Here is a 25,611-nt window from a genome sequence, read left to right on the forward strand (position 1 = left end):
TCCGCGCCATCTATTCCTCTAACGAAGACCCATTTCGGTGGTGGTGCGGGATGTCCAGGCGCTTTCTGAAACTATCGGCTTGCTTTTCGTTATCTCTGCGTGCCTGCGACTTCAGTTCCTGCCGAGCGCGTTTTTTCAAGTGCAGGAATTTTGTTAATCGCCTCAGGTCCCGTCTTTCACCAGACCACGTTGATAATTTCACTGAACAAATAACGCATGGTCTGAGTAAGTAAAATGGGCATTGTTGCATTTTGTTTTTAGACGATATAGCCTACACGAAGTACGTTTTTAAAAGCCGTTTTAATGCTATTTCTTGATAAACCTTCCTATTGTTTTTGACTTGTGTTTTAATATGTTGGCTAACGTTATATGAAGATTAAGATTTCTGTCAGGCTATTGATTGATTTTACATTGTTCTGCATTTCCCCAGCTGATTTGAATAAATAAGCTATGCTTTGGCCGACGTTAGTGTATACTCTTCTTTTTTTTATTTTTAACGACTGCCTAAAATGAAATGATGATAACGCGAGGCAAGTGTGCGGCAAGTGGAATTCATTGAGGGATTTGACAGTGTGATTCATAGATTAAGTATTTCAAATATAGGCTATTATATAGGCTATGCTACACGCACGCACAGAGGTTTTTTTTTCTTACCATCTTTTGGGGGTTTCTTGCTTTTAGACTAGTCGACTAGTCGGATACAAAACTTTAGTTTAAACGACAGTCAAATTAGTCGTCGCGCACATCCCTAGTAATTGGGTACTTGAATTCTCTGTGCTGTTTAGGGAGTTGTGTTCTCAGGTGATAAATTAAGCCGGTTGTAGTAAAGTTTAGGAAAGAGACACATTTTTAACATTTCAGATTTTAAAATATTGCTACTATACAGTGCTTAACAATAAGGACTGCCCAATAGCCCAGGGCCAGCGTGAACAATGCTTGGGACTAGAGATGTCAACGATTAATCGATGATCGATTAATTGTCGATAAGAGATGCAATCGATTTAAAGCTATCGATGGTCGATTAAGCTGTTTAATTTTGGGCTGCGTGCGGCTCATGCGCAAAACACGTGCGAGCGGCTGTGAATGACGGTGACGGTATATAAATGCATCATCATTCATTCATAATGTACAAATTAAGCTTTTAATGTGATTTAAACTTTAAAAGTACATTAAAATAGAAACAACACAAAGTTCTTCAACATGGAAAGCAATAGAAATGTAAGTTTGTGATAACGTAAGGAAAGTAGTTTAAATGTTTTGCCACTTGCTTGAGCGACTTAATATATAAATCTAGCAGTAAATGCAAAAGTAAAAAGCATTGAATATTGTTGCTTATATTTATTGTGTTTAAACATGTCTGTGAAAGATTGTATTATTGTGCTGTGTAAGAAAAACGAAAAAAGAATTGCAATGCTGAAAAAGCATTTTCAGTGACAATGTTTGGATTTGAAATCAAAATAATGGATAAATGTTGTGTTTGTGGTAAACAGCCACTGATCAGTAGCAGACTCCTGTGTGAAAGCTGCTTCCCCTCTCACAATTCAGGCCCTGAATAAATGTCTAAAAATCCTGATTGGAGTATCACTATAAATAGTTATAAATGATCAAAAGAAGGCTTTAAAAAGATCGGTATCGGTTATTGGTATCGGCAGATACTGCTTTCTGTGATCGGCGATCTGCCTCAAAAATCCTGATCGGAGCACCCCTAGTATCTTCTCCTAAAACAGGTTGTTGCTGGCAGGACATATAAGTGCAAGTTGAAAGGCATTGCTGTTTACGAAGATCTGTGAAATAATGACATTTGAGGAGAAAGAATTTGTAAAGATTGTGTATAGACTTATGTCCTGTGAAGTTTGTTACTTTCTATAGTGTTCCTTTCCTTTTTATTAGACTTTTTATTTATTCAGAGCATATAAAGGTTAATATAACAGTCCAGTCAGTAAGATGGTGTGGTGTCAGTCATGCCTCATCTGATGGAAGTAAAAATATAATATTGTGGACTATTCGTCAAATGTATTTATCTAGCCAAACATTATTTATTTCCCTGTACTCTTTATCCAACATCTTCCCCTAATAGGAGGAGCCCTCTTTCCTCCACATATTGCTCCCCTTTTTAAAATATTTATTTGTCTAGTGTTTCATTCCTAGACTGCGCACAAGGTTTTTTTTTTTTAAATTTGACTTGTTTATGTTCAGTGTAAATTTCTGTAACCAAATAGCCTGAGGCTGCTATTGATGAACTGGTTTTTATTTTCCATAGCTGAGGTGAAAAACACCGATACGTACTATTATGGAGAATTAATAGGTAGACTGAGTCTGATTGATGTTTTCTTTACTTCATTACTTGGTCTAGTGAATTGATTAATATATGATCAATACCTAGAAGTAAACAACATTAGACAGCTGTGCCTGGGCATATTAATTGTCCAGTTGAATGTTCAGTTGCATTATGGGTGATAAAACCCCACCATCCTCAGACCTAGTCATAATTACACAACAAACAACCTTTTTTTTTTTTTTTTTGATGTTCTTGCTAATTTAATTACTCTAACTCAGTTTAAGAGCCACGTCTTGATGCTGCATCACATTAAGCACCTTTAGAGCTCAAGAGTGTGCATTTATGACTTTGCTTTCCTCCCTCTTTGTGTTATGTATCAATATCTCCTCATTGAGACTTCAAAGGCATTCCTTCAGGTTGGTGTATGTTTTCCCTTCCTGACAGTTGAAGTCCTCAGAGGCTTCACCTCTCCCCTAAAATCCTCATGTTTGTGATGCTTGTCTGCTAAAGTTTGTGTCTATGGGAAAATGAGGCATTAGGAATGCAGAGAAACGTTCATGAGATGAAGGCCTATCATCTGTGCAAATAGACCGATGCCAGTGTATGTCAAATAAACACGCACAAAACATTCTTCAGCAGTTACACTGTTGACGAGCTTTTGTTCCCTTTCATGTTTCTGACAATGTAAGAACATTTAACCAAAACAAACTTGAATTAGCGTTTCTTTTAAACAGTCAAACAGGCCAATACTGGTTTAGATTGGCATTTTGTAGTTGTTTCTAACACATCTATTTACAGCAAACATGCCTGGTGTCAGCCTATGACAGAATGACACGGTGTAACTCACAGATTTGTGCATGATTCACATGTAGGCCTGTTTTCCCCCCACATTTGTGGACAGGTTGCATTACAATGTAATGCTCTCATTATGTACAGTGTATTTTTTAGTACATATTTGTCATGTTTTTCATGCGCTCAAATGTTTTCTCAGTTGTTGGATATTTGTGCAGTCTACGTTGGATGACGTTTTGCTCCAGATTTCCTCCTCTGTGCCATTTTATTCTTGCATAGATTTTCTGCAAGTGCGCATTTTTTTCTTATATAAACTGATAGTAGTTCTGGTCCTGGTAGCATTCAACCATGACGTGAAACATCTGTTCACCTAGCGGTTTTCACTGTGCAGCGCCAACTATTCAACTTAATGCCACGGAAGGATGGCACTTAATGAATTGTATAAAGTCATGATGAAATGGAAGTAGTGACAGATCTTTTCTTCCGTATTGTGATCTGAGTGAACTGGATTAGCGAAAATGTAAAAAATGTAGGGTGGGGGCTTGGTTCTATCCATCGATTGTTGATTGTATAGAGGCAGATCTTCATGCGAGCTTGCCGTCAATTGTAGGAAAAGGGCGAGTTTTATGAGAACTCAATGATTGGAGAAGTTTACCCATTCCTTGTTTGGTCCATATCTTCCTTGCTATTTTTTTCATGGACTTCAGCATCATGTATACAACCCCACACCAATCTAAAATTTGTCCTTCGTTCTCAGTGAAAGTACAACTCTTGTGTCTCTGCCAGCCGAAACAGGCAGCGGCTGTGTTAGCAGCACTAAATAACAAGCATTCAAATCCCACGAGCTCTGTTCTGGTTCACATTCATGTCAGGAGAGGGGTTGCTTGTTTGTCTAGAGATTTTCTTTGCTGTTTACTCTAGCTGTGTTGCTTTTCGAGCCGTTCCCCCTCCCTTCTCAGCTGTTTACATAAGGCCCTCCCTGTGTATTATGGCACCTGCCAGATCTGCAGATTGTACCACCTGGTTAATGTTAAATTGCTCCAGAAGGAAGATGTGTTTGTTAATAAACACCAAACCTAGGGGCCCCAGTGTTTACTGTAGTCATGGTGGCAATCAGTTATTTAACAAATATCGGCCCCTGCTTCCTTGTGTGGGAGAGTGTTTAACTATGTCAGAACCAGAGAAAATGTTCAGCTAGACAAGGCAGAGCTATATGAAGCGCTTAGGGCTTAAAAATGAGTTTTATTAAGAATCTATATTCTTCTATAACTCTTGAGTTATCGAAAGACCAGTTCATCTTTAAACAAGTGGTTTATTGCCATCATGAGGATGGGATAAAAAGAGAACTGTAAACATGTCATCGTTTTTCAACTGTACACATAGCCCACGCAGCTGCATTGTCTTAAATGGTTTATTTTAAGCTTCGTGGAAGGCAGGTAGACAGGTTATACCGATATTCATAAGAACTTGCCTCTTACAATTGTGCTTTCTGAAACCGGCATGCTTCAACTTTTTGTTTTATCAATATTGTATATCAGTAGGCCTATTTGCTGAGAAACCACTCAAAGACATTATTCAAAGACAAAAAGCACCTTTAGAATGCTATATTGTCAAATATAAATTGTTTATTGTAACTATATTGTTTGTTTTGTGTTACGTAGGGCTGAAAAACCATTCAAAATAAGTTTGTTTACATACTATGTGTGTGTACTGTGTATATTTATGTATAAATACACACACACATGTGTATATATTAAGAAAACATGTTAGATTTATATATAAAATATAAAATATTTATATTTATATATAAATATATACATACAAATATTTTTTAAATATATATACATGTGTGTGTATTTATATACACATAATAAATATGCACAGTACACACACATATAGTATGTAAACATAAACTTATTTTGAATCTGATTAATTGCAATTAATAATTTTGCAGCATTCGTGTTATAATGTGTTCTTGTGTTCCATCTGCAATAATTTGTTTTTAATTGTTGGGCAATGTAGACTTCTAAACAGGTGTCTTTGGCCGCTGCATCATGTCTTGTTGTTTTTTCAGGGTCCCACGCCATGAGCCTCAAGTTTTTAATGTGTAAAACCATGACTTGATCTGGCGTAGAAAAATCCCTTAGGGAATTTGCAGTGTGAATCAGGACGCGCAATTAATTACGTATTCATAATTAATTGCAATAATTAACACACTAAATTAACATTCTAATTACTAAACCAGCATCAGCATCTCTGATACTAAAAGTGAAGTACAGTTAGAACTCTGGCCTTTCTCTTTGCTGATTATATCAGGCTGTGAGGAATGTTGTCTTTGTTCGTGTCAGTTTTTTGTAAACACTCGGATGTGATCAGGCTGTTTCACACAGATGTTTGTCGAATTTAAGAAAGGAAGACGCAGGATATTGATTGTTCAAGAGCAAAACAGATATTTATCTGATTTTAAAAGGCCCCTTACAAAGACAAGGTACATAAAGAAAAGTTTTGATTTGTCTTATACAAGATTTGTCTTTAGAGAGTGATTGTCTGTTATTGGCATTAACATGTCGGTTGGCATCAAATGCTTTATTCTCAGAACTGTTTGTTTATAATGCGGCTATCATATTTGTGAACAGTACAAACACAAATGTTTGTGTTGTGATGTCAACTCTGCTGGCACGCATGTTTTGTCATGATCTAGTCTGTGGGCTTATGTGGGGGGAGAAAGAAAAGAAAGGAAAAGGCTTTCTAAAGCATGCACTTCTGTGTCAAAAGTAATTTGTTTTGCTGGCAGCTGTCTTATTTTTCCCCCTTCTGTACTTCAGGTTGTCATATCGACATGCAGGAGTCCAAGACCGATCAAACAACCAATAGCAGTTCAGCTGGGCAGGAAGGTCAGAGCTCAGAGAGCGAGAAGAGGGTAACCAGAGAAACATCTTCATCCCCGTCAGCCACAGCCCAGACACTTCAAACACAGGTAAGAACTTTAACTAACTTAAAATATGTTAGCTGATGGTTTCTTGTCATTGTTTTGTTTCTTTTTTTGCATTGAGACTACTAAAATTTCGGAAGCCAAAGTTCAGTGTCGATAGCACTGAGCTGAATTTCCCAAAAGCGTTGTGAGCCAAGTTGATTGTAGAGACCATTCAACCCTCTACATTGCGAGTAAATCACTCGCATATGTGACTAAATCTTCACTCTGGCGACTAAATTATTTTCTTTTTTTTTTACAGAAACACTGAATGACCAAAACAGCACCACCACCAGTCCGAAGTTCAGTTAAAATGACTAATATGCATTCATACATGGTTATCAAGTTTTAATTCTAATTACTAAAGTTCTATCATTAAATAACATTGATTATCATATTATAATGCTTGACTGACTGATGTTAAGAGTGTACTTTCAGATATTTATAAAACTGTGCCATTTCACAAACAAATATATATATATGTATATATGTATGTATATATATATATATATGTGTGTATGTGTATGTGTGTATGTGCATGTGTATGTGCATGTGTGTGTGTGTGTGTGTGTGTGTGTGTTAGTGGCAATGGATCTACAACCCTGCAGCCCTGTACAGTTACAGCTTCATCAAGTCAGTTAAATTACAAAATAAAATGTAACCAATTCATACTAGATTTGTTTAATAATAATCCTAATATGTTAAATAATTTTGCATTAGTACTTATATGGGACATGAACTTTAAATGTGTGATTCATACCACGAAACCAGCTAAACAGAGTTATAAAGAATAGATGTACTGTCGTCTCCTACTTTTGTGTAATATGTTGTTTGTATGTTAGTTCACCTAAAAATGGAAATTGTCATAATTTACTCACCCTCCTGTCATTCCAAACCCATCTTGGGAATGCAAATGAAGTTATTTTTAATATTCTCATTTTTTTGTTCCTTCGTTGAAAGTCTGTGTAACCAAAAGGGCATCTTAAAAGTCATCCATATGAATCATGCAGTGTAATCCAAGTCTTTTGTAGAGACTTTATATGAACAGATTTCATTTAGGCTTTTATTCATGCATAAACAGTGATCATTGTGCACACATACAGCTCATCAAATATGGTAAATATTGTATAAAGCTGTAATGGTAAATTTGCTATGATGTTGATTTATATAGTTCAATGGAATGAGAAAATATTAAAAGTAGTGTTTCAAAGGAAGTCATATAGGTTCAGAACAACATGTGTGTGAGAAAATTACAGTTTGTTTTATTTTTGAGTGCGTCAACTCACAAAGAGGTTCATATCGAATTGAATCGAAATTGCAGTTAAATCGGAAGCGAATTGTGAAATCTGTGCATGGTACATGAGACTGACGTGTTGAAAATGTTCCAGGAAATGCATTCTCAAAGTAATGAAGTTTTTATTGGCATGTCAACATTTGTTACACAATAGCCTTGTTGCTTATTAGAAAAATTGAGCAATTGTATGACACACCCGTCTTCATTTAAATCATTGATGTGTGTTCTGTCTCTCAGAAATAGTCCTGTTGTCACTAAAAATCTTTATGCATGGTTTTATCGGCATATGTGTGTGCGTAAAATGAACGCACATGCTAAAATTGTGACAGCAGTGACTAAGTACTGCAGATTGATGTTGAGAGAGCCCCACACATTGCCCCGATGCCCCATGTTCAGATTCCAGATGTGTGATGTCACCTCTGGAATATCGGCCAGACAGCTGTGGGTTCAGGGCACCGTCCTGTATTAAAACAATGAGAGACGGCTCTAAAACGCTCCTGTAGATGCTTTCCCATGTTGTTTTCATCTCCAACAATTTTTGGAGACCTCTCATTGCTTTGGCACAGCTGGGGTATTTACTTTGTGGCTGTTTCCTCCTGACAACTGTTTTTTTTTTTCTCCATTTCAGAAGGTGTATAAGGTAGAGGCCGACCGATAGTGGATTTTACCGATACCGATAGCTAGGTTGGACCACACTGGCCGATACCGATTAATCAACCGATAGTTTTTAAAATGGTAAACGAAAACTAAAACAGAGCTTTACTATTTTTAAAAAAGCAGTAGCAGTACTGAACCATACTTTGTAAATGAATAAACATATTCGAATCGGTCGACCTCTAATATAATAAGGTTTAGATTGTCTCATGCAAAGACTTATGCTAATGTTTTTTCAAATGTTACCATGTGATAGTCTTCAGAGGAATGTGTGATAGGATCCAATCACCAAGGGACTGCGGCTGTTAATAGAGCCAAAGGTTGAATCCTCTGCACTTCATGCACTGGCAGTGTGGGACTATCATAGCAAGATTTTCACAGGTTATTATTAAATAAAAAAATGTTGCACAATCATCACTTCATTTGTTCTGTGAGGACTTGTCAAGAGACTTTATGGCTGTGATCATTTTATCAAACCCAAATCAATCCCATAACGTAATTTGCTTGGATATATCCAGTGGAGTTGTTCTTAAAGGGATAGTTAACCTAAAAATCAAAAGTCTGTCATCATTTACTCACCATCTAGTTATCCAAATGTCCTGTATGTGTTTTTTTTTGGAAACCAAAGCTGTTTGTATTTTGATTTATCAAAATACAGTAAAACAGTACTATTATTGTAATTAAAGATAATTATATAATGTATTTATATATTTTTAAAATGTAATTTATTCTTATGATGTTAATGGTGAATTTTTAACATCAATCTTCAGTGTCACATGATCCTCCAGAAATTATTTTAATATGCTGATTTGCTGCTCAAACATTTCTTATTGTTATCAGTGTTAAAAACAGTTGTGCTGCTTTTAATTTTTTGTGGAAACAGTTATATACTTTTTTTAATAGGATTCTTTGAATCAAAATAATAATTATTATAAATAAAATCTTTCTTTAAACATCTTTACTGTCACTTTGAATCAGTTTAATGTATCCTTACTGAACAAAAGCATTCATTTGAAACATTAATGAAAAAGCATTAGTGGAAAAATTTTGTATAGTAGTGTCTTTTGTTTCACAGAAAAAGAAAGTCACACAGGTTTGGTTTGACATGAGAATCAGTAATTAATGACAATTTCCTTTTTTTTTTTTTTTTTTTTTTAACGTCTCATGCAAAGACTTATGCTAATGCTTTTTTCAAATGTGATAGTCTTCAGAGGAATGTGTGATAGGATCCAATCACCAAGGGACTGCGGCTGTTAATAGAGCCAAAGGTTGAATCCTCTGCACTTCATGCACTGGCAGTGTGGGACTATCATAGCAAGATTTTCACAGGTTATTATTAAATAAAAAAATGTTGCACAATCATCACTTCATTTGTTCTGTGAGGACTTGTCAAGAGACTTTATGGCTGTGATCATTTTATCAAACCCAAATCAATCCCATAACGTAATTTGCTTGGATATATCCAGTGGAGTTGTTCTTAAAGGGATAGTTAACCTAAAAATCTAAAGTCTGTCATCATTTACTCACCATCTAGTTATCCAAATGTCCTGTATGTGTTTTTTTTGGAAACCAAAGCTGTTTGTATTTTGATTTATCAAAATACAGTAAAACAGTACTATTATTGTAATTAAAGATAATTATATAATGTATTTATATATTTTTAAAATGTAATTTATTCTTATGATGTTAATGGTGAATTTTTAACATCAGTCTTCAGTGTCACATGATCCTCCAGAAATTATTTTAATATGCTGATTTGCTGCTCAAACATTTCTTATTGTTATCAGTGTTAAAAACAGTTGTGCTGCTTTTAATTTTTTGTGGAAACAGTTATATACTTTTTTTAATAGGATTCTTTGAATCAAAATAATAATTATTATAAATAAAATCTTTCTTTAAACATCTTTACTGTCACTTTGAATCAGTTTAATGTATCCTTACTGAACAAAAGCATTCATTTGAAACATTAATGAAAAAGCATTAGTGGAAAAATTTTGTATAGTAGTGTCTTTTGTTTCACAGAAAAAGAAAGTCACACAGGTTTGGTTTGACATGAGAATCAGTAATTAATGACAATTTCCTTTTTTTTTTTTTTTTTCCTGTGGCTGAAACAGGCTTCAGTAATAACCTACAATTTAAATTTAGCAGATTTTTGGGTATGGGAAAATATGAGCCAAAAATATCATAGCCTACTTTTTTACAATCCTATCAAATCGAGCTACAGTCCCACCAAAAAAAAAAAAACTTTCACTTTATTATCAACCAATCTTGATTACGATATATGTTGCCTTTGCATCTGTGTTCCTGAAAACAATGTGAATAGTCCTGGGAGAGCAGAGCAGCTCAGAAGCCAATCAGAAACTTGTTATTGTTTTTTTGGCATCTTCAGGCGCTACAAGTTGCTCAACAACAACAACAGCAGCAGCAGCAGCAGCAGCAGCAGCAACCGAGTGGTGAGAAGTCCCCCAAGAGCACAGAAAAAGAGGCAGACGCACAGGTAGAGCTGTACCCTCCTCCACCCACAGCACACACATACACCTCCAGAGAACCATGTTGTTTACACTATTACACAAACCGACTTGTTTATGCTGCCTTCAACAGATCATAAAGAGATGGGGCAATCAGGGTGTGTTTTATTATTACACATTGTTACGATGGAAGATTACAAGTTCACTTTTATTGTGTGTATAGCCTATTGTAAAAGTATTTTCTGTCATGTCAGTTAACAGATAAGGCTATATTACTGAAGAGAAATAGACAGCTGTAGAGCTTTAGCTGCAAACAAACACAATATATGCTACCCAGTGCACAGCTGCCTTTATTTATTCATCATGAATTGAATGCCTTGTACGTGTGTCTCGTGTGAATGTGCATGCAAGTGGTGAAACGAGGGTTCAGATAGTCAATAGTTCAAATCAACATGCCACTATGGCAAGTGCAAGGGGCGGGATTACTAGCCCGAGCCATGTGACTGACTGGATGGTTACATTAGGTTTGGGATCCTAGTGAGAGCATTATTGTAGGTGGTGGGTTAGTTATCGGGGTTGGGTAGTTGAAAGAACAGTAGGAGGATACTGGTGTTCTCTCTAGTCTTCAAACATTCCGCGCAGCTCTCTGTTCCTGCCGCCCATGGAGTTATCAAGGTCTGTGAGTACTGAGATGGAAAGGGCAAAAGATATAACGTTTGCTTTAGTTTGTTCAGGTATTGGATGTCTGTTTGAGTTTTATGAGTGTTTTTCAGGCAGTGTATTAAATGAATACACATTTTCTGATTCCCCACTGTGCTTTTATTTAAAACTTTTATTGCATTTTTTCGTAAATTGCTGTTTTTTCGTTACTCTTTAACTTCGAGATCATAAATTGAAAATGCACCGAGTTGTTCATTTGTTAAAGATTCATTCTTAATTGAGGTTTTTTTTGTATCATTTGTTGCTGACATTGTAGAAGAGTATTGTGTTTCATAATTGTTCCAGACTCTCTTTATTTTCTATCTTAAGAGGGAGTGATTAATGAAGTGAATGACCACTAGGGTCTGTGGTATCCGATCTGACAAAGGGCTGAAAGCTTTGAATGGTCACTGGAACCTTATTTCTGTGACTCACTGTTTTTGAGCTGTAATTTTATTCCCTGAATTACTTCTCTTTGTCTTTTTAAAGGCAGTGTTCACAGAACTGAGCCTTTTTCTCCTCTTGTTTTTTTTCCCCCTTGCCTTTGCAATTTATATTTACCCAGATGCACAGTGCAGGAAAGAATGTTATTTTTTCTTTGGGCGGGGAACCACACCAAAATTGTTCAAGGTATTGAAGGGGAATAACAACGGGCTCTATTTGTTTTTGGGCTGTTGAAGCCTGTTTATTTATGGCTTGTGTTTTCAGAAGCGATCGCTTGTTGACATGTACTCACTCATGGGGAGTTGGTTCTCTGACACACTGGCAAGAACAATAACAACAACAAAACAATGTTTGGACTTGTCTGTTGTCATGGAGACGAAACTCATTAGTGCTTACTGTGCCCCCGAGAGAGAATATTTACATTAATTTGCTGGCATGCTTATGTTCTTCTCAGGCTTTGACATTTAAAATATTTCTGTGTTGAGACTTGAAGGCATAGTAGTTTGCCTTTTTGGATCTTTTTCACAAGCAAATGTTTCATTTGTTTTTAGGCTGTTTTTTTAAGTGCAGTACTTCTGAATATCAGTTTGTGTTCATTTGTAAAATATACTGTTTCTATTTCTTCAGTAAGTTATTTTTATGGAAAATCTTTCCCTGTGATGTGTGGTTATGTATACAATATAGGCATGCGGCATGTATATACAGCATATAGGCTGCCTCTTAGCTTCTTAGAAGTGTATTCTTCTGCTGATGAAGAGGGAACACTTTGTTTTCTGCACCACTTTGCAAGGCTGGCAGTGGGCCGCCACTGAATCCAAAGTGCCATGACAGAAAAAATCATATTTCAGCTGAGTTGTGAGTTAGCAATATGAAATATTACAATAACAACAATAAAAATAAACACTTTTTGTTGCATGCAGCACACGGCCAACCAGGAAAGCACTCATGAATCAGTTGCAGCAGTTACTGAATTAATCTGACTCGCTTACTGAACCGCAAGTCATTAATTTTAGTCATGTTTGACTCTAACTGAACCAAGAGCTTCTAGAGCCTACTGGGTTTTGTGTTTTTCATGAGGCAAAATCATACTGGTTGTTCTTATGACAACATGTAATTAAAGATACATTCTAAAACAGTTTTTTAAAAATAGATAAATAGTTATAATTAGGGATGCTCCGATCAGGATTTTTGCAGCCGATACTGAGTACCGATTTCTTGTCATGGTGATCGGCCGATACCGATGCCGATTCTGATGCTTCAAGCTTTATATAGACGGTTTCATCGGGTGCACGCGCCTGGCCCGAAGTTAACTTCGTCGTCTGTGTTTGTTTATCAGTCTGGCTATGGCGCCGGCTACAAACGCAGTTAAAGTTAAGGTGATGAGTAGAATGAAGTTGGGCTCAGGTGGCTGTGCTGTGGGATGTTTCCCCCATACATTTATTTATTTATCGCCACAATATCAAAACTGACGGATTTTCCAAAAGGCTTCGTTGAATAAACATGTGCACGTACTGTATGTTTAAAAATCTAAACGAGGCGCGGGTGTTTTTATACCACTGTATTTCTGAAGGAAGACTATCTTTAGAAAAATTTGATGTCATTTTCATTTCATCTTGCATGTTATATGCCTAATAAAGCAGCGTTTGTGAGCTCAGCGCTGCTTTGTGTACAGCAGTTACTGGGGAAACCTCTGTTTCTCCCGCTTTAAAGCAATGAATTTGCATTTTCAGTAAGTCCGTCTGATTTACACAGCAAATATATTTTGCTTTTCCTATATCCACGGGCGCTGCGGATAATCTGCGGGTCGGGTAATAAAAAATGCATTCTGATTATTTGCGGGTGGGTTGCGGGTAGGGCTGTCAAAAAAAAATTTGAATTTCGAATATTCGTCGAATTAAAAATAAAAATCCACATTCAAATGCAACAACTCACAAAAGACTATTTTTAGCCAAGCAGCGTGAAGAGCCGCTTCAGAAACGTGCCACGGCTGGCTCATAAGCACAAGCACTGACTAGAGCGGCCGCGATCAGCTCCAGTTCCCGTGGAACCGTGTGCAGTGAGGCGCAGATCAGCTCTAACGTCACTGAATCTCCTGTTAAAAATGAACCATCCATTCATCATATCATCATGCAAAACATACACAACAAATAGCGAATTTTTCAGTTTCTCAAAACGTCATAGCATCTCCACACCTGTGATGACATGACTGCAGCGCCAAATCATTTATGTCCCCACGCATCATGTACGTCGTCACGCATTGACGTCATCAAATTGTGGTGAAAAAAAGTTAGTGACTACCAATCGAGTCATAAAATGTGATTATCGGCCGATACCGATCTCCAGCCGATCGATCGGAGCATCCCTAGTTATAATTAATCAAAATATATTACCATAAATAATATTTAGCTTTTATAAATATTGAAATTATTTGTAGAGTTTTAGTTTTACAGTTTTTGCATTGTTTTATGTCACCTTTGTGCTGCATTAAAAAGTCTGTAAACTAGGGGTGCAACAATATATTGTGCCGCAATATATTGCAATATAATGGCTACAATACGTATCAATGCATAATACATTAAATGATCTCATAACAGTGCTGGTTAGATTACTTACAAATTATAGTCTGTTACTGATTACAGATTACATGATGAAAATTGTAGTTAGTAATGTAATCTAGGTTACTCATTTTAGGTTATGTATTCTGCCTGCTTTTTATTACTTTTAGATTACTTTTTTATCCAACTTGTTTTAAACTTACCATCAAACATAACGCATTGATATAAAAAAGCAAAGAGAAAGAAAATCTATTCCATTTTGTGATATCAACATCATAAAATGCATTAAAAATTACATTACACCAGGGTTTCCCAAACTGGGTTTAATGTAAGAACTACAGTGGGTTTGTTGATGAGTTGGTAAAAATGAAGAATTAGAGGGAATCAATAAATTATAATTTACTGCCACTGTGTGAATATGTAATCATGTAATCCATAAAGTTTTGGAACCTGATTACGTAATCCAGATTACATGTAATCAGTAACTACCCTGCACTGTCTCATAATTTGTCAACAGACTGCTAGGTATTTTAGAACTTTTGAGGAGAAAATATTTGGAAATAAATGTAATTATGTATTATTTAATATAATTATTCATTATAGAACAAGTTTCATTTAAATTCCTTACAGTTCCCAATCACCTGTGAATATGAGAATCTCATATTAATGTAATGTGTAATGTAATAGTGCCAAGTAGGAAAAGAGCAGCGTAAACATTCTGCTAACTATCTCCTTTTGTGTTCCATCAAAGAGAAGGTTATAAAATTAAATAATGTCTGGATTTTACATTTTTGGGTGAACTATTTCTTCAATTTTCTGGATTTAGGGCCATGATCAACCCCTCTACATGCATGCGCGCACACACACTGTATGGGAAATCATATGAGTACAACAGTCAGCTGTTATTGTTCTCTCATAGTTGCAGTATCTCAGTCCAGCAGTATGTTTATATGAGTCTGAACACAGACTTCTTTACTGGAAATTTGTGTTTGTTTGTGTTTCACAGGCTTAATTAAAATGCAATCTCCAGTTTTGTTTTTACAGTTGCTGTGTATCCCAGTATGTATTATTTATACGAATCCGTAAATGTGACTTTAATTATTCTGTTTATGTTTATTGTAAACATCTTAAAAGCAGCGAGTGTGTGTGTGTGTGTGTGTGTGTTTGGCTTGAGATGTGGTAATTGCTAGAGGCCAAATGAAGCATGGGCTAACTCATTGTGAATCCAGTGCATTTACATTTAAAACACTCGCCTCTGTGGTGGGTATTTTTGTTTGTCTGTTTTCGTTGGTAGCATTTTTAATGTCAGTGTTTGAGCTGCTGTCAACAAATGAATAATGTATTTGTGTTTTTAATCTTGACTGGTTGTTTGCCTCAGTTTATGGGCAAATTAAATGGAGATAACTGAAATGAATGCTTGTGAGAGACGTTTTTCCAGTTGTAGGCTCCTTGCATTTTATTGAGGACTGTAAGCATTGTGGTTTTCAAAATTGTTTGTGTATTTGTTTACTTGGTCTTGTTGATGTTGACCGTTGAGGCCCAGAGGACTTGGAAACTATTCCCTGAATGTCTAAACAATAAAATATACAAAGAGGTCTGGCATAGTCCTACTCTGGTATCTCTTTTTAGCTGTTCACTTGTTTTCAAAGTGTTTACTATCCTTAGGGAAGAGGATTGAAATTGGGTTTGTGGAAAGCCCTTTGTTCTTGGAGTTAGTGATGTGCTTTTTTTTCTTTTTTTTTACATCACAAGGTGTGCAGATGAAGTCATGTTCATCTTGATGAAATCTATCAAACCCATTTTGAAGAGGCTATTAAATGTATCGTCATCCTACAGCTTGACATATTGTCCATATTGCATCAGTTTCATAAATACAGTGACTTTGGTACCAAATCAGTACTTCAAATAAAAAGATAATGACACCTAAAAAAATCTTCATAGAGTGTCTGACTTAATTCAGTACCTACACTCTATCTAACTATTTCCGGATGCACACTCATACCTTGTGATGATCTGGCTATGTGTACGGATGATTAAAATGCGTGTCTTGTTATGAGTGAAAGCACAGTCAGTTTTGTCTTAAGTGAATATAAATGAGTGTTACAAAACATTGGGTGTTTGTAAAAATATTGGATGTGTGCTTTATAGCTTGCAGTGAAAGTGCAGCCTAATTGACCTGCTGCTGTATATTATGTTGTTAATATTAATTACTGGAAATATTGAAGAATAAGAGGCAACTATTCTCTGCACTTGGCTGGATAAATTTATTAACTTAAGTCATTTTAAAAACAAGTATTAACACAACATTAAACCTAGTGGGAAGAAAATGCACAGCTAATTTTAATCATAGACCTGCTTCTCAGTTAAATTCTGACAGTGCTGAATTAGTGATAATATATTATCAAGACTACAGCAATAATTTTAGTAGTTTTTCACATTTGATTGCTTTTTGGTAATTTACTTTGTTTATTCATCTTTATTACAGACTGTTTAATTAGAAAAGCTTGAATCAATGTTTTTTTTTATTTAATAAATATTTTAATTATTATTTTACATTGTAATAAATGCTTATTAGTCTTTGTTACGTTATCATGACAGTCCTGAAATTTCACTGGTATTGGTATCGGCTACTACATTTTTGGTATCAGGATAAGCCTAATAAACAGCTACTGCATGATAAATAATGAAGCAGTTGTATGTGTGCATCTCTAGGTGGCTGTATCAGTGGGGATGATAACTCCTCAGGCCATCACCCCTCAGCAGATGCAGCAGATCCTTCAGCAGCAGATCCTGAGCCCCCAGCAGCTCCAACTGTTACTGCAGCAACAACAGGCCCTCATGTTACAGCAGGTACACACACATTAGTGCGGTGCAGCTTCACATCTGCAGTACCGCAACAACAAAAAATATAATTTAGTAGTGCTTGGCGGTATGACCACAAATTTATATCACGGTATTTTTCAAAATGATACCGGTTTCACGGTACATGACGGTATTTTTTTTTTCATGCATGACCGGGTGTTAACCATATCTGCGTCTGAGTAACAAACTAAAAAAACAACAACAAATAAAAAAGTGCATGTGATATTAACAGACGAACTACGCTCATATTTATAATTCCAAACAATCAGTAAGTGACAGGTGCTAGGAAACGCTGTTTTGTACTCATTTATTGACGAGTCGGCTGCAGTGTGGCCAACTGAATGCGGAAGTTGTGGCCAACTGAACAGGAGCTGATGGCAGGGGGCGGTGGATATTTGTGGCGGTCAATGTGGATATTGTGGATGAGTTCTTCTGTGTCATCACGTTCTATTAGTTCTACAGCTTTAGTTTCGGAACTTTCACACTTCGTAACACATACAGCTGTTCCCTCACCACAGTGCAACAGTGAAAAGGGACCCCTCTCAAAGTGTCGCGTTCCGAACGTTGTTTAAACGACATATTGCGGTATTTTAAAAATTCATATCATAACAAAAATAAACATCGTTATTCGGTATGAACCGGTATACCGCCCAGCACTATAATTTAGTGTAGGTAGTTACTAAAAGAGACTCAGGGCTGTGGTCCTCAACTCCCGTCCCATATATGCTAAAAATGTCTCAAAATGATCTCAAAATGCCCAGATTTTAGATTATTAATCAACCTGGTCAATATATTAGTCGCTCACTAGTGTGTAAAATACCTCGGATCAATACGTGACTTGTTTTTGGTGTTAATGTTTTCTTAGCAACATCTTCAGGAGTTCTATAAGAAACAGCAAGATGAACTCCACCTGCAGCTCCTGCAGCAACAGCATGCTGGGAAACCCAGTAAAGAGGTAACAGCATCACAATATACCCCAGAGGACCATCAGAGCCATTTATTGCAATCTGTGCCAGATTTCCACTTGCCACATTTCTGTCTTTTGTTGGCTTTGTGCGACTGTACTGCGAGTGAGTAAAGACACCGGCTGTGGTGTCTGCAACTTTACTCACTTGAGTGAAAGTGGAGGCTGTGCGACGATGCTATGAGTGAATGAAGACGCAGGCAGTGACTGTACTGGGAGTGTCAAGTGTCTGTCTCTGCATTTCTTACAGCAGATGATGGCCCAGCAGATGGCTATACAGCAGCAGTTACTCTCTGTTCAACAGCAGCACCTGCTCAACCTGCAGAGACAGGGCCTGTTGTCTGTCCCTTCAGCTCTCACCGGTGCACTGGCCCAAGGTAAGAACCCCTCACCAGGGATCAGAGATGTTCACAAGTCTTTAACTTGGAGTCCGAGTCAAGTCTGAAGTCTTTACTGCTAGAGTCTGAGTCAAGTCTCGAGTCTTTGGTCACGAGTCCAAGTCGAGTCTCAAGCCATTTAATGGCTCGCTAAAAAAATAGCATTCTGAATCCTCGTGAATTTAAATCTTCCTATTTATGAAGCAGTTTTATAGGCTATAGACAAAATATATTACCTATGATCTGCTTTGCAAAAAAAAAAAAGAGGTGTTAAGATGTAAGGTTAGTGTACATCTAGACTGTTACTTATATTTTAATCCATTACCCTGTTCAAAACAGTTTTTCTGTAATCAAATTCTATAATAAGAGTCCGATCTACCATGACACATAAGGAAATATGTGACACCGATATTACAAAACCATACAAATAAAGTATTTCTTTATGATATAAGTCAGGAGTATTCAATTAAAGTTCAAAGAGGTGCAGCCTCTATATTTTCTTCCAAGCAGAGGTACGGACAAAAAAAAACAAAAAACACATTTTTACATGTATTGTATTTTTACATTTTGAAACATGCGAGGCCATGTGACCAAAAACATACGGTTTCTTTTCAGGGCTTTCCTCCTGAAATCTATAGGCTACTATTTTAATATTTTACCTAAAAGCAGTATCTAGCCTACTGAAAACAAATGTAGCTACAATAATCAAAACGTTCTCATCTTGAGCAGAAAAGAAAGTTAACTAGCAGTTTCAAAGTTTAAGTTCTATCCTAGCCATCTAACAACAATTTTCCCAATTATTATTATTACATGAATCTTTTGAAATGTTCTTAGCCTACAGATTAACTCTCTGGGCTTGACGGTCGCGCCGTAATGCTGAATGTAGATCAGAAACGTCTTGTCACATCTGGTTTGAACAATCAGAGTCAGAGGTTATAGATAGATAAATAAATAGTAAGATAAGTAACTATATTTGAAGCATTGATGTTTTCTGCTGTGTTTTAGTGAAAGTAATCTATAATTTTGCTGCTCACCGTGTTTCTGTTGTTGTTAAAATAACCGCGTCATCCGCAGCTCTTAAACTTGGTGCCAGCACGCGTCCGGAGAGAGAGTGAGAGAGAGAGAGAGAAAGTGCACGGAGCTGAAAGGGCTTGAATAAAGCATGTTTGGTTTTAGATAAAAATACTAGAGAATATAGCGCTGAAAGATATTTACCATAAACGACCCTGAACGCTTGTTATGTGATCCGAACCACTCTGCTGTTTTGACGCGCTGCTCACTTAAAATGGTGCTGCTGTTATGGCTCGCGGACAAGATGGATGCCGGGGTGCGAATGCGGTCGAATATCACTATGCTATACAAGTATTTAAGGATAAAAGACTCGAGTTGCTTTTAAAATATTCACGAGTCCTTTTACTCGAGTCGAGTCAAGTCTGGAGTCATTTCAGGTCGAGTCTGAAGTCAAGTCTAAAGTCTATAAAAATGCGACTCGAGTGCCCATCTCTGCTAGGGATGCTCAGCTCAACTGCTGCTCGTTATCCGAACATTAACTGTTAACTGATAAGATTACAATAATAAATTATTAGGCCATTAAATAAAAATAGAATGGATGAGTGTATGTCTGTGTGTGACCCGTTAAAAAAGAAAAAAATATATCCTTTTTTTTCACAAGTTTTTAACATGCAAACAGTAGCATACAGAACAACAGAGCAACAACAGAACCTGGATTCACACATCGTCAAGTTATCACGCACCTGCAGCGCTTCTGAGAACAGAAAAACAGAATAAAATAATATAAATAAAAAAGAATAAAATAAATAGGCCTACACTAAATATTTTTCACTTAACAAATTAGCATGACAAAACGAAAACACACTGACAACTTCTATGCCCTTTAAAGAACCGTCAGAGTCTTTTTTTGTCAAACATAAAAAATAAATAGCAGGCCTACCTCAGTGCACAACGTGTCTAGTTTTTATTTAACTAATTAACTAACTAAATAAATAACTTGCTAAACGGATAGTCTGGAGTAGAGCTCTGCGTGGGACTATTTCGTAATGCCGCTCCCGCTGGATTTCTGACAATTACCGCTCGCTCCCGCAATGCGTGTTTTGTGCTCCCGCGATTTTTGTGTCAGCTCCCGCAAACATTGTATATTATTGTATATGTATATTTTTTGTGCATCAGGGATCCACTATCAATATGTGGGGTATTGAAATCGCTTTTGAATGAGCGCTCGCGGTTCACTTTCACGATCAGGCGCACTCTGTGTAAAGGGAGCACCTCTTACAAGATCATATATTTGTCAATGAGCTCAGGATTGGTTGAGCAGCAAATCCTCCAGCATGGTCTGTCAGTCACCTCTCCTAACTCTCGACCTGTGATCAGTCAAGCTCATGTTGGATGTAGGGTTGCAAAGTGTGCGTTTTTTCCATGGAATTGGGCTACTTTTAAACTGTTGCCCTGGGTTGATTTTTACCCGTGGGTTAACAAATACGAATAGCATACTTTTCTTTCACCATGCAGCAAACTTAAAAAAAAAAATACTTGGAAAAAATACTTTAAAAAAAAAATACCCTTGAAACCAATTAAACCGATCGTATTAATCAGTCATAAATTTTACTTTCGTTTTAAACGGTTAATATGAGCATCCCTACCCCTCACTGCCACATGACATGAAATGGCAGTATGATACTAATGGACTTTAAATTTGGGTTAATGTTACCCAACACTACAATATAACTTACTGTGAAGCTGTGTGTATTGTGAAAGCCATTATATAAATAGATATGAAATAGAAATATGACTTTGACTTTCTAAATACTTAAATATATCATGGTTTCTACAAAAATATAGCACAACTGTTCTCAATGTTGAGATTATTAAATGTTTCTTGAGCAGCAGAGATTATTTGAAATACAGTAGTCACATTGGTTTCAGAGGTTAATGGGTGATTGAATGGAAAAATGGAATCATAGATATAGAGGTCTTGTTAGTTTTCTAGTGATCTGATGAAGGCAATGTCTCACTCACAGGCTTGATCCCTGCTGAGCTTCAGCAGCTGTGGAAAGAGACGGCAGATGCACGAAGGGAGGAGAAGAGTAGAGGAGACAAATCCCCTTCTCCTCCCAAAACTCAGATCCTCAACCACCACTCCAGCACTAATGGACACCATGTGCACCGGCCCAGCCGGAGAGACAGGTACTTCATCATCATTATTTTATTGCATTCAAGCATGTGCCATTTATTTAGATTTATCCAGAAGTCACGTGTGTTGTTCTTAAAAATACTTTTAAGTATTAATACTTAATATTTGCACTTGATGCTCACTCGCTCCTAATGTTAGAATTGACAGGGTGTCCGCGGGTCCTTAAAAAGCCTTAAAATGTCTTAAATTCGGATTCGATGGGTCTTAAATATTTTTGGTCTCATTACCTCTAAAATATCTTCAGTCTGACGGACCTAATGACTGTTTACAATCATTGGAAAGACCGAAGATTTTTTTTTAAGTTACTGCGTCATCAGAGAGAATTGCAGTAAGTTAGCAGAATACAGAATACAAGGTCGCGCTGAGTCTCACTCTGTTTGTCTCGAGACTTCAGAACAAATGAGCGTGACAGCACACATAAACTCAGAAGAAACACACTGAGGTAAAAATTCAAAATGTTTAGTTTATTCATAACATGATATAGTTAAGTAACACCATGACAAGTGAGCTGTTTTGCTCAATATTCTCACAGCGCAAAAAAACATTCAAAACACCTACAGAGTGCGCATTACGTGAAGTCTAGTGCGCGTGCGCATTTAGAGTGCGCTCTGCCTGATCACTGCATGATTCAGTCTATTAAAATACATTCAGAATGATCACAAATTCAAGACATGGGGGCAGAAAATGTGTATATTTATACTCCAGTTCACACGGAAGAGTGCCTTTTAATCAAGTTCACACGGAAGAGTGCCTTTTTTTCTCCATAAATTACCATATACAAATGTGATATTGATTTTTTACAACAGTTCAATAAACTAGAAGTTTTATTATGAGACTTACGTTTTAGACACCATATTGCCTAAATATATTTCGCCGACAAAAATAATTCCAAACAAAGCCACAGCGCTGTTTTGCGTCTCTGAGCAACATGAAGGTGTTTCGTTCCTGAATGAATCAACTGTTTAAATGATTCAATTCAGTCACAATGACTCACTTATTAACAGTGACTTGCTGCCACCTACTGGCGGTTTTAATTTCACATTTAAAGTATCTTTTCATTTTTAAAATTATTTCAAATATCAGTATTCAATGTTTTATGTTTAATATATCAAAACATTATTTATGCATTTGTAACTGCAAGTTAAATGCATTCATGTTCAGCATTAAACAGTGTGTAAACACATCTAAATGCCACTTCAGATGCAGCTTAGGTCTGTATTGCAAAGATGAATTTTGTTGATACTGATTTCATTTGCTTGGTAACAGCCCAAATGTCTTATTATGCAAATTTACTGATTAAATATAAGAATTTGACTCAAAAGATAATGCACACTTATAGAAAAATGGCTTTATAAAGGTAAAATGCCCATAAAAGGTAAAAATCTATTTAAACTTATCTGACCACCTTAAATATTACATATATGTATGTAATAAAATGTGTATTTCCATTACAGGTTTAGGTCTTAAATTTCATATAAGGTGGTATTAAAAAGGTCTTTAAACGTCTTAAATTTAACTTGTTCGTGTCTGCAGAAACCCTGATTGAGCGATCAATAGTGAATGAACAACAGGAAACTGAAGCTCTTCGGTAGCAGGTTAATTTACTCACCAAACATATCCTATATTAGATTAATCAGATATGTGCACAACATAAATATTACTTCATGCATCTGCACAAAAATATCCAAATGCACAAGTTAACTTGGCCGTGCTAGTCAGAATGTGTAACTCTAGTTGTTAATGCACTCTTCCTGTAACAACACGCTGAAACACCAGCAAGTAAAGCACAAAGAATTTACCACATTCTGTTTCAGTAGTGTTCTCATTATTACTTACAGATTGACACTGCGCATTTTACACTAACTGTATTTTCCTTATCAAAGTGAATCTAGGCATCACTGCAGACATTCAAAGCCATAGTTTTAGAGCATACCAACCAATAAAACCTCAAGGTACGGCCAAAATGTTACCTTAACCAATCAGAAATAATTCAAACCAGTAAAATATTTGTTGTTGTTGTTTGGAAGAAATTATTACTTTTAAATTAATTAAAAAAAACAGCAGACATTTGTTTCAAATAATGCTCTTCTTTTAAACTGTTCAAAAATGTATCAGTTTCCACAGAAATATTAAGCAGCACAACTGTTTTCAACATTGATAATAAGAAAGGTTTCCTGAGCAACAAATCAGCATATTAGAATGATTTCTGAAGCATGAAAATTGCTGCTGAAAATTCAGGTTTGCATCACAAGAATAAATTACATTTAAAATGTATTAAAATCTATATAATAATTATTATATATTATATTAGTGACAAAATGGTCTTAAAATGACAAGATTATAATTTTCTTAAGAGTATTTGTTTCACTGAAATGTAATATTTGATGACTAGTCAAACCAGTCAGGTTGTGGGAGGTTCCTAATACAGTATGTTGTATTAGAAGAATACTGTTGACAAATGTCAGGTGTCTTTAAAGGCATTTGTCTTTGTGGCTGTTTGAAAGGTGACCGTCAGTGTCAATGCATTCCCTGTGGGCCTTTCTTCATATACACATGAACACACCTCCATCTTCATGTTTGTCGAGGTCTAAACCTGTTTGTCTATATATTTCAGGAGCTTGTTTGTCAGAAGCACTTGACTGTTATCAGTCTTTAAACACTCACTGTGTGAACATTGCCTATATAATATGTTGCTGCATGAACTTGTTCGTGAAAAGTGCGTGAAGTGGAGAAATTGGGGTTAAGAACCAGCAACCTTCTGGATCCCCAGCCCTGAGTCTTAACTGCTACACCACACTACCCTGTTAACAGTAAATGCTCAGATTACAGTAGGTGCCATTGTGTCCTAGCGTTGCATTGATGTGGTCTGTATTGTCAGCAGAGCCCTCTTATGGCCCGCCTGTGATTGTTTTCATGATATTGGTGGAGGGTGAGAGCTCAAGGACTGTGTGGTCAGTTTCATGTGTCATGTAAACTCCTGCCCGCCAGAGAGACGCCTGCAACTAAAACCTTAAGTGCAGCCGCTGGCACCAGAGAACAAACCCTTCACCCTTTCTAGAAGACCACAACATGCGGGCATTGTCTATCCGTCTCTCCTTCTGGCTTACTGAGTGACATGCAAACACACTTTCCCGCTGATGGAGTGAGGGATGAAATGTAATCAATCCTTTAAAATCTGCCATGCTCCATTTTGATATGTATACTACTTAGGGCTGTGTACTGGCAATAATCTGGCGATACTATACGTATCACGATACAGGGGTTGCGATACTTTAAGCAAGGCGATATATTGGGATATTGCTTATTTTAGGAATAGGATATATTTTTAGGAAAGCGGTCATTAAAAACACACCACCATATGCAAACCTTAGCAAAAAATCAGTAGGCCTAAATAAATAAAAATTATTTAACCAGAACACAATTAAAGTGCTTGCAGGATTCTTTAGTTAAATGTATATGTATAAAATGTATTTTATAAAAAAGTCCATATATATTTTTAGACCCTGCTTTAAAGGTTCACAGTTTAAGTTTACAATTGTAACATACAATGTCATAACATTTTGATCTGAACAAAAAATTACATCCGTTTAATATCAATGAAAAATTGTGGTTGCAGGATTCTAAAGAAAACAAAACAGTTGTAAAACAATAAAATAAATACAGATGTTAAACATTCTCAGAACCTTTCAACTTGGATTTCACAGGTTTTTCAGTTTGTATTTATAAATGCATGGAAAATACATGAAAGGCGTAGAATTGCAGAGACCGCGACGCGAGCACTGCCCCAACTGCACAAAACGCCCCCAACACGAGAGAAAGCTGCAGCCGACCATACCGCCCGCCGCACCCCACGCGAAGGCTCTTCACACAGGACGCGGCAAGGGGGCGAAACCGAGGGGGCACCCGTGCCGTGGTCCCAGGGCGGACGTTACCACAAAAGCCCAAATGACGCCACACTTCAGCTTTGTACACCGACAGCGAACTATATTAACGCTAACATTAGTGGCGTGCCCTAATGCTAGTATTTCCTGTCACTGTTTAAGTT

At 36.6% G+C, this 25,611-nt stretch overlaps 1 protein-coding gene across 2 annotated transcripts in view; it reads left to right on the forward strand.

The window, feature by feature from the left end:
- Positions 1-25,611, forward strand: part of LOC107727024 (forkhead box protein P1-B-like) — a 52,149-nt gene that overhangs the window by 11,309 nt on the left and 15,229 nt on the right. Inside the window, exons 2-7 of one of the 2 annotated variants that reach the window (XM_016536774.1) lie at positions 5,896-6,047; positions 10,379-10,486; positions 16,868-17,005; positions 17,883-17,972; positions 18,232-18,358; positions 21,394-21,559. In XM_016536774.1, the coding sequence (XP_016392260.1) occupies positions 5,910-6,047; positions 10,379-10,486; positions 16,868-17,005; positions 17,883-17,972; positions 18,232-18,358; positions 21,394-21,559 (767 nt within the window). In that variant the 5' untranslated portion in view covers positions 5,896-5,909. The remainder of the gene's footprint in view (positions 1-5,895; positions 6,048-10,378; positions 10,487-16,867; positions 17,006-17,882; positions 17,973-18,231; positions 18,359-21,393; positions 21,560-25,611) is intronic. The other variant, XM_016536775.1, reaches the window with a different exon arrangement.

Source organism: Sinocyclocheilus rhinocerous, unplaced genomic scaffold (assembly GCF_001515625.1).
Source record: "Sinocyclocheilus rhinocerous isolate Xijiao unplaced genomic scaffold, SAMN03320098_v1.1 scaffold666, whole genome shotgun sequence".
NCBI lineage: Eukaryota > Metazoa > Chordata > Actinopteri > Cypriniformes > Cyprinidae > Sinocyclocheilus > Sinocyclocheilus rhinocerous.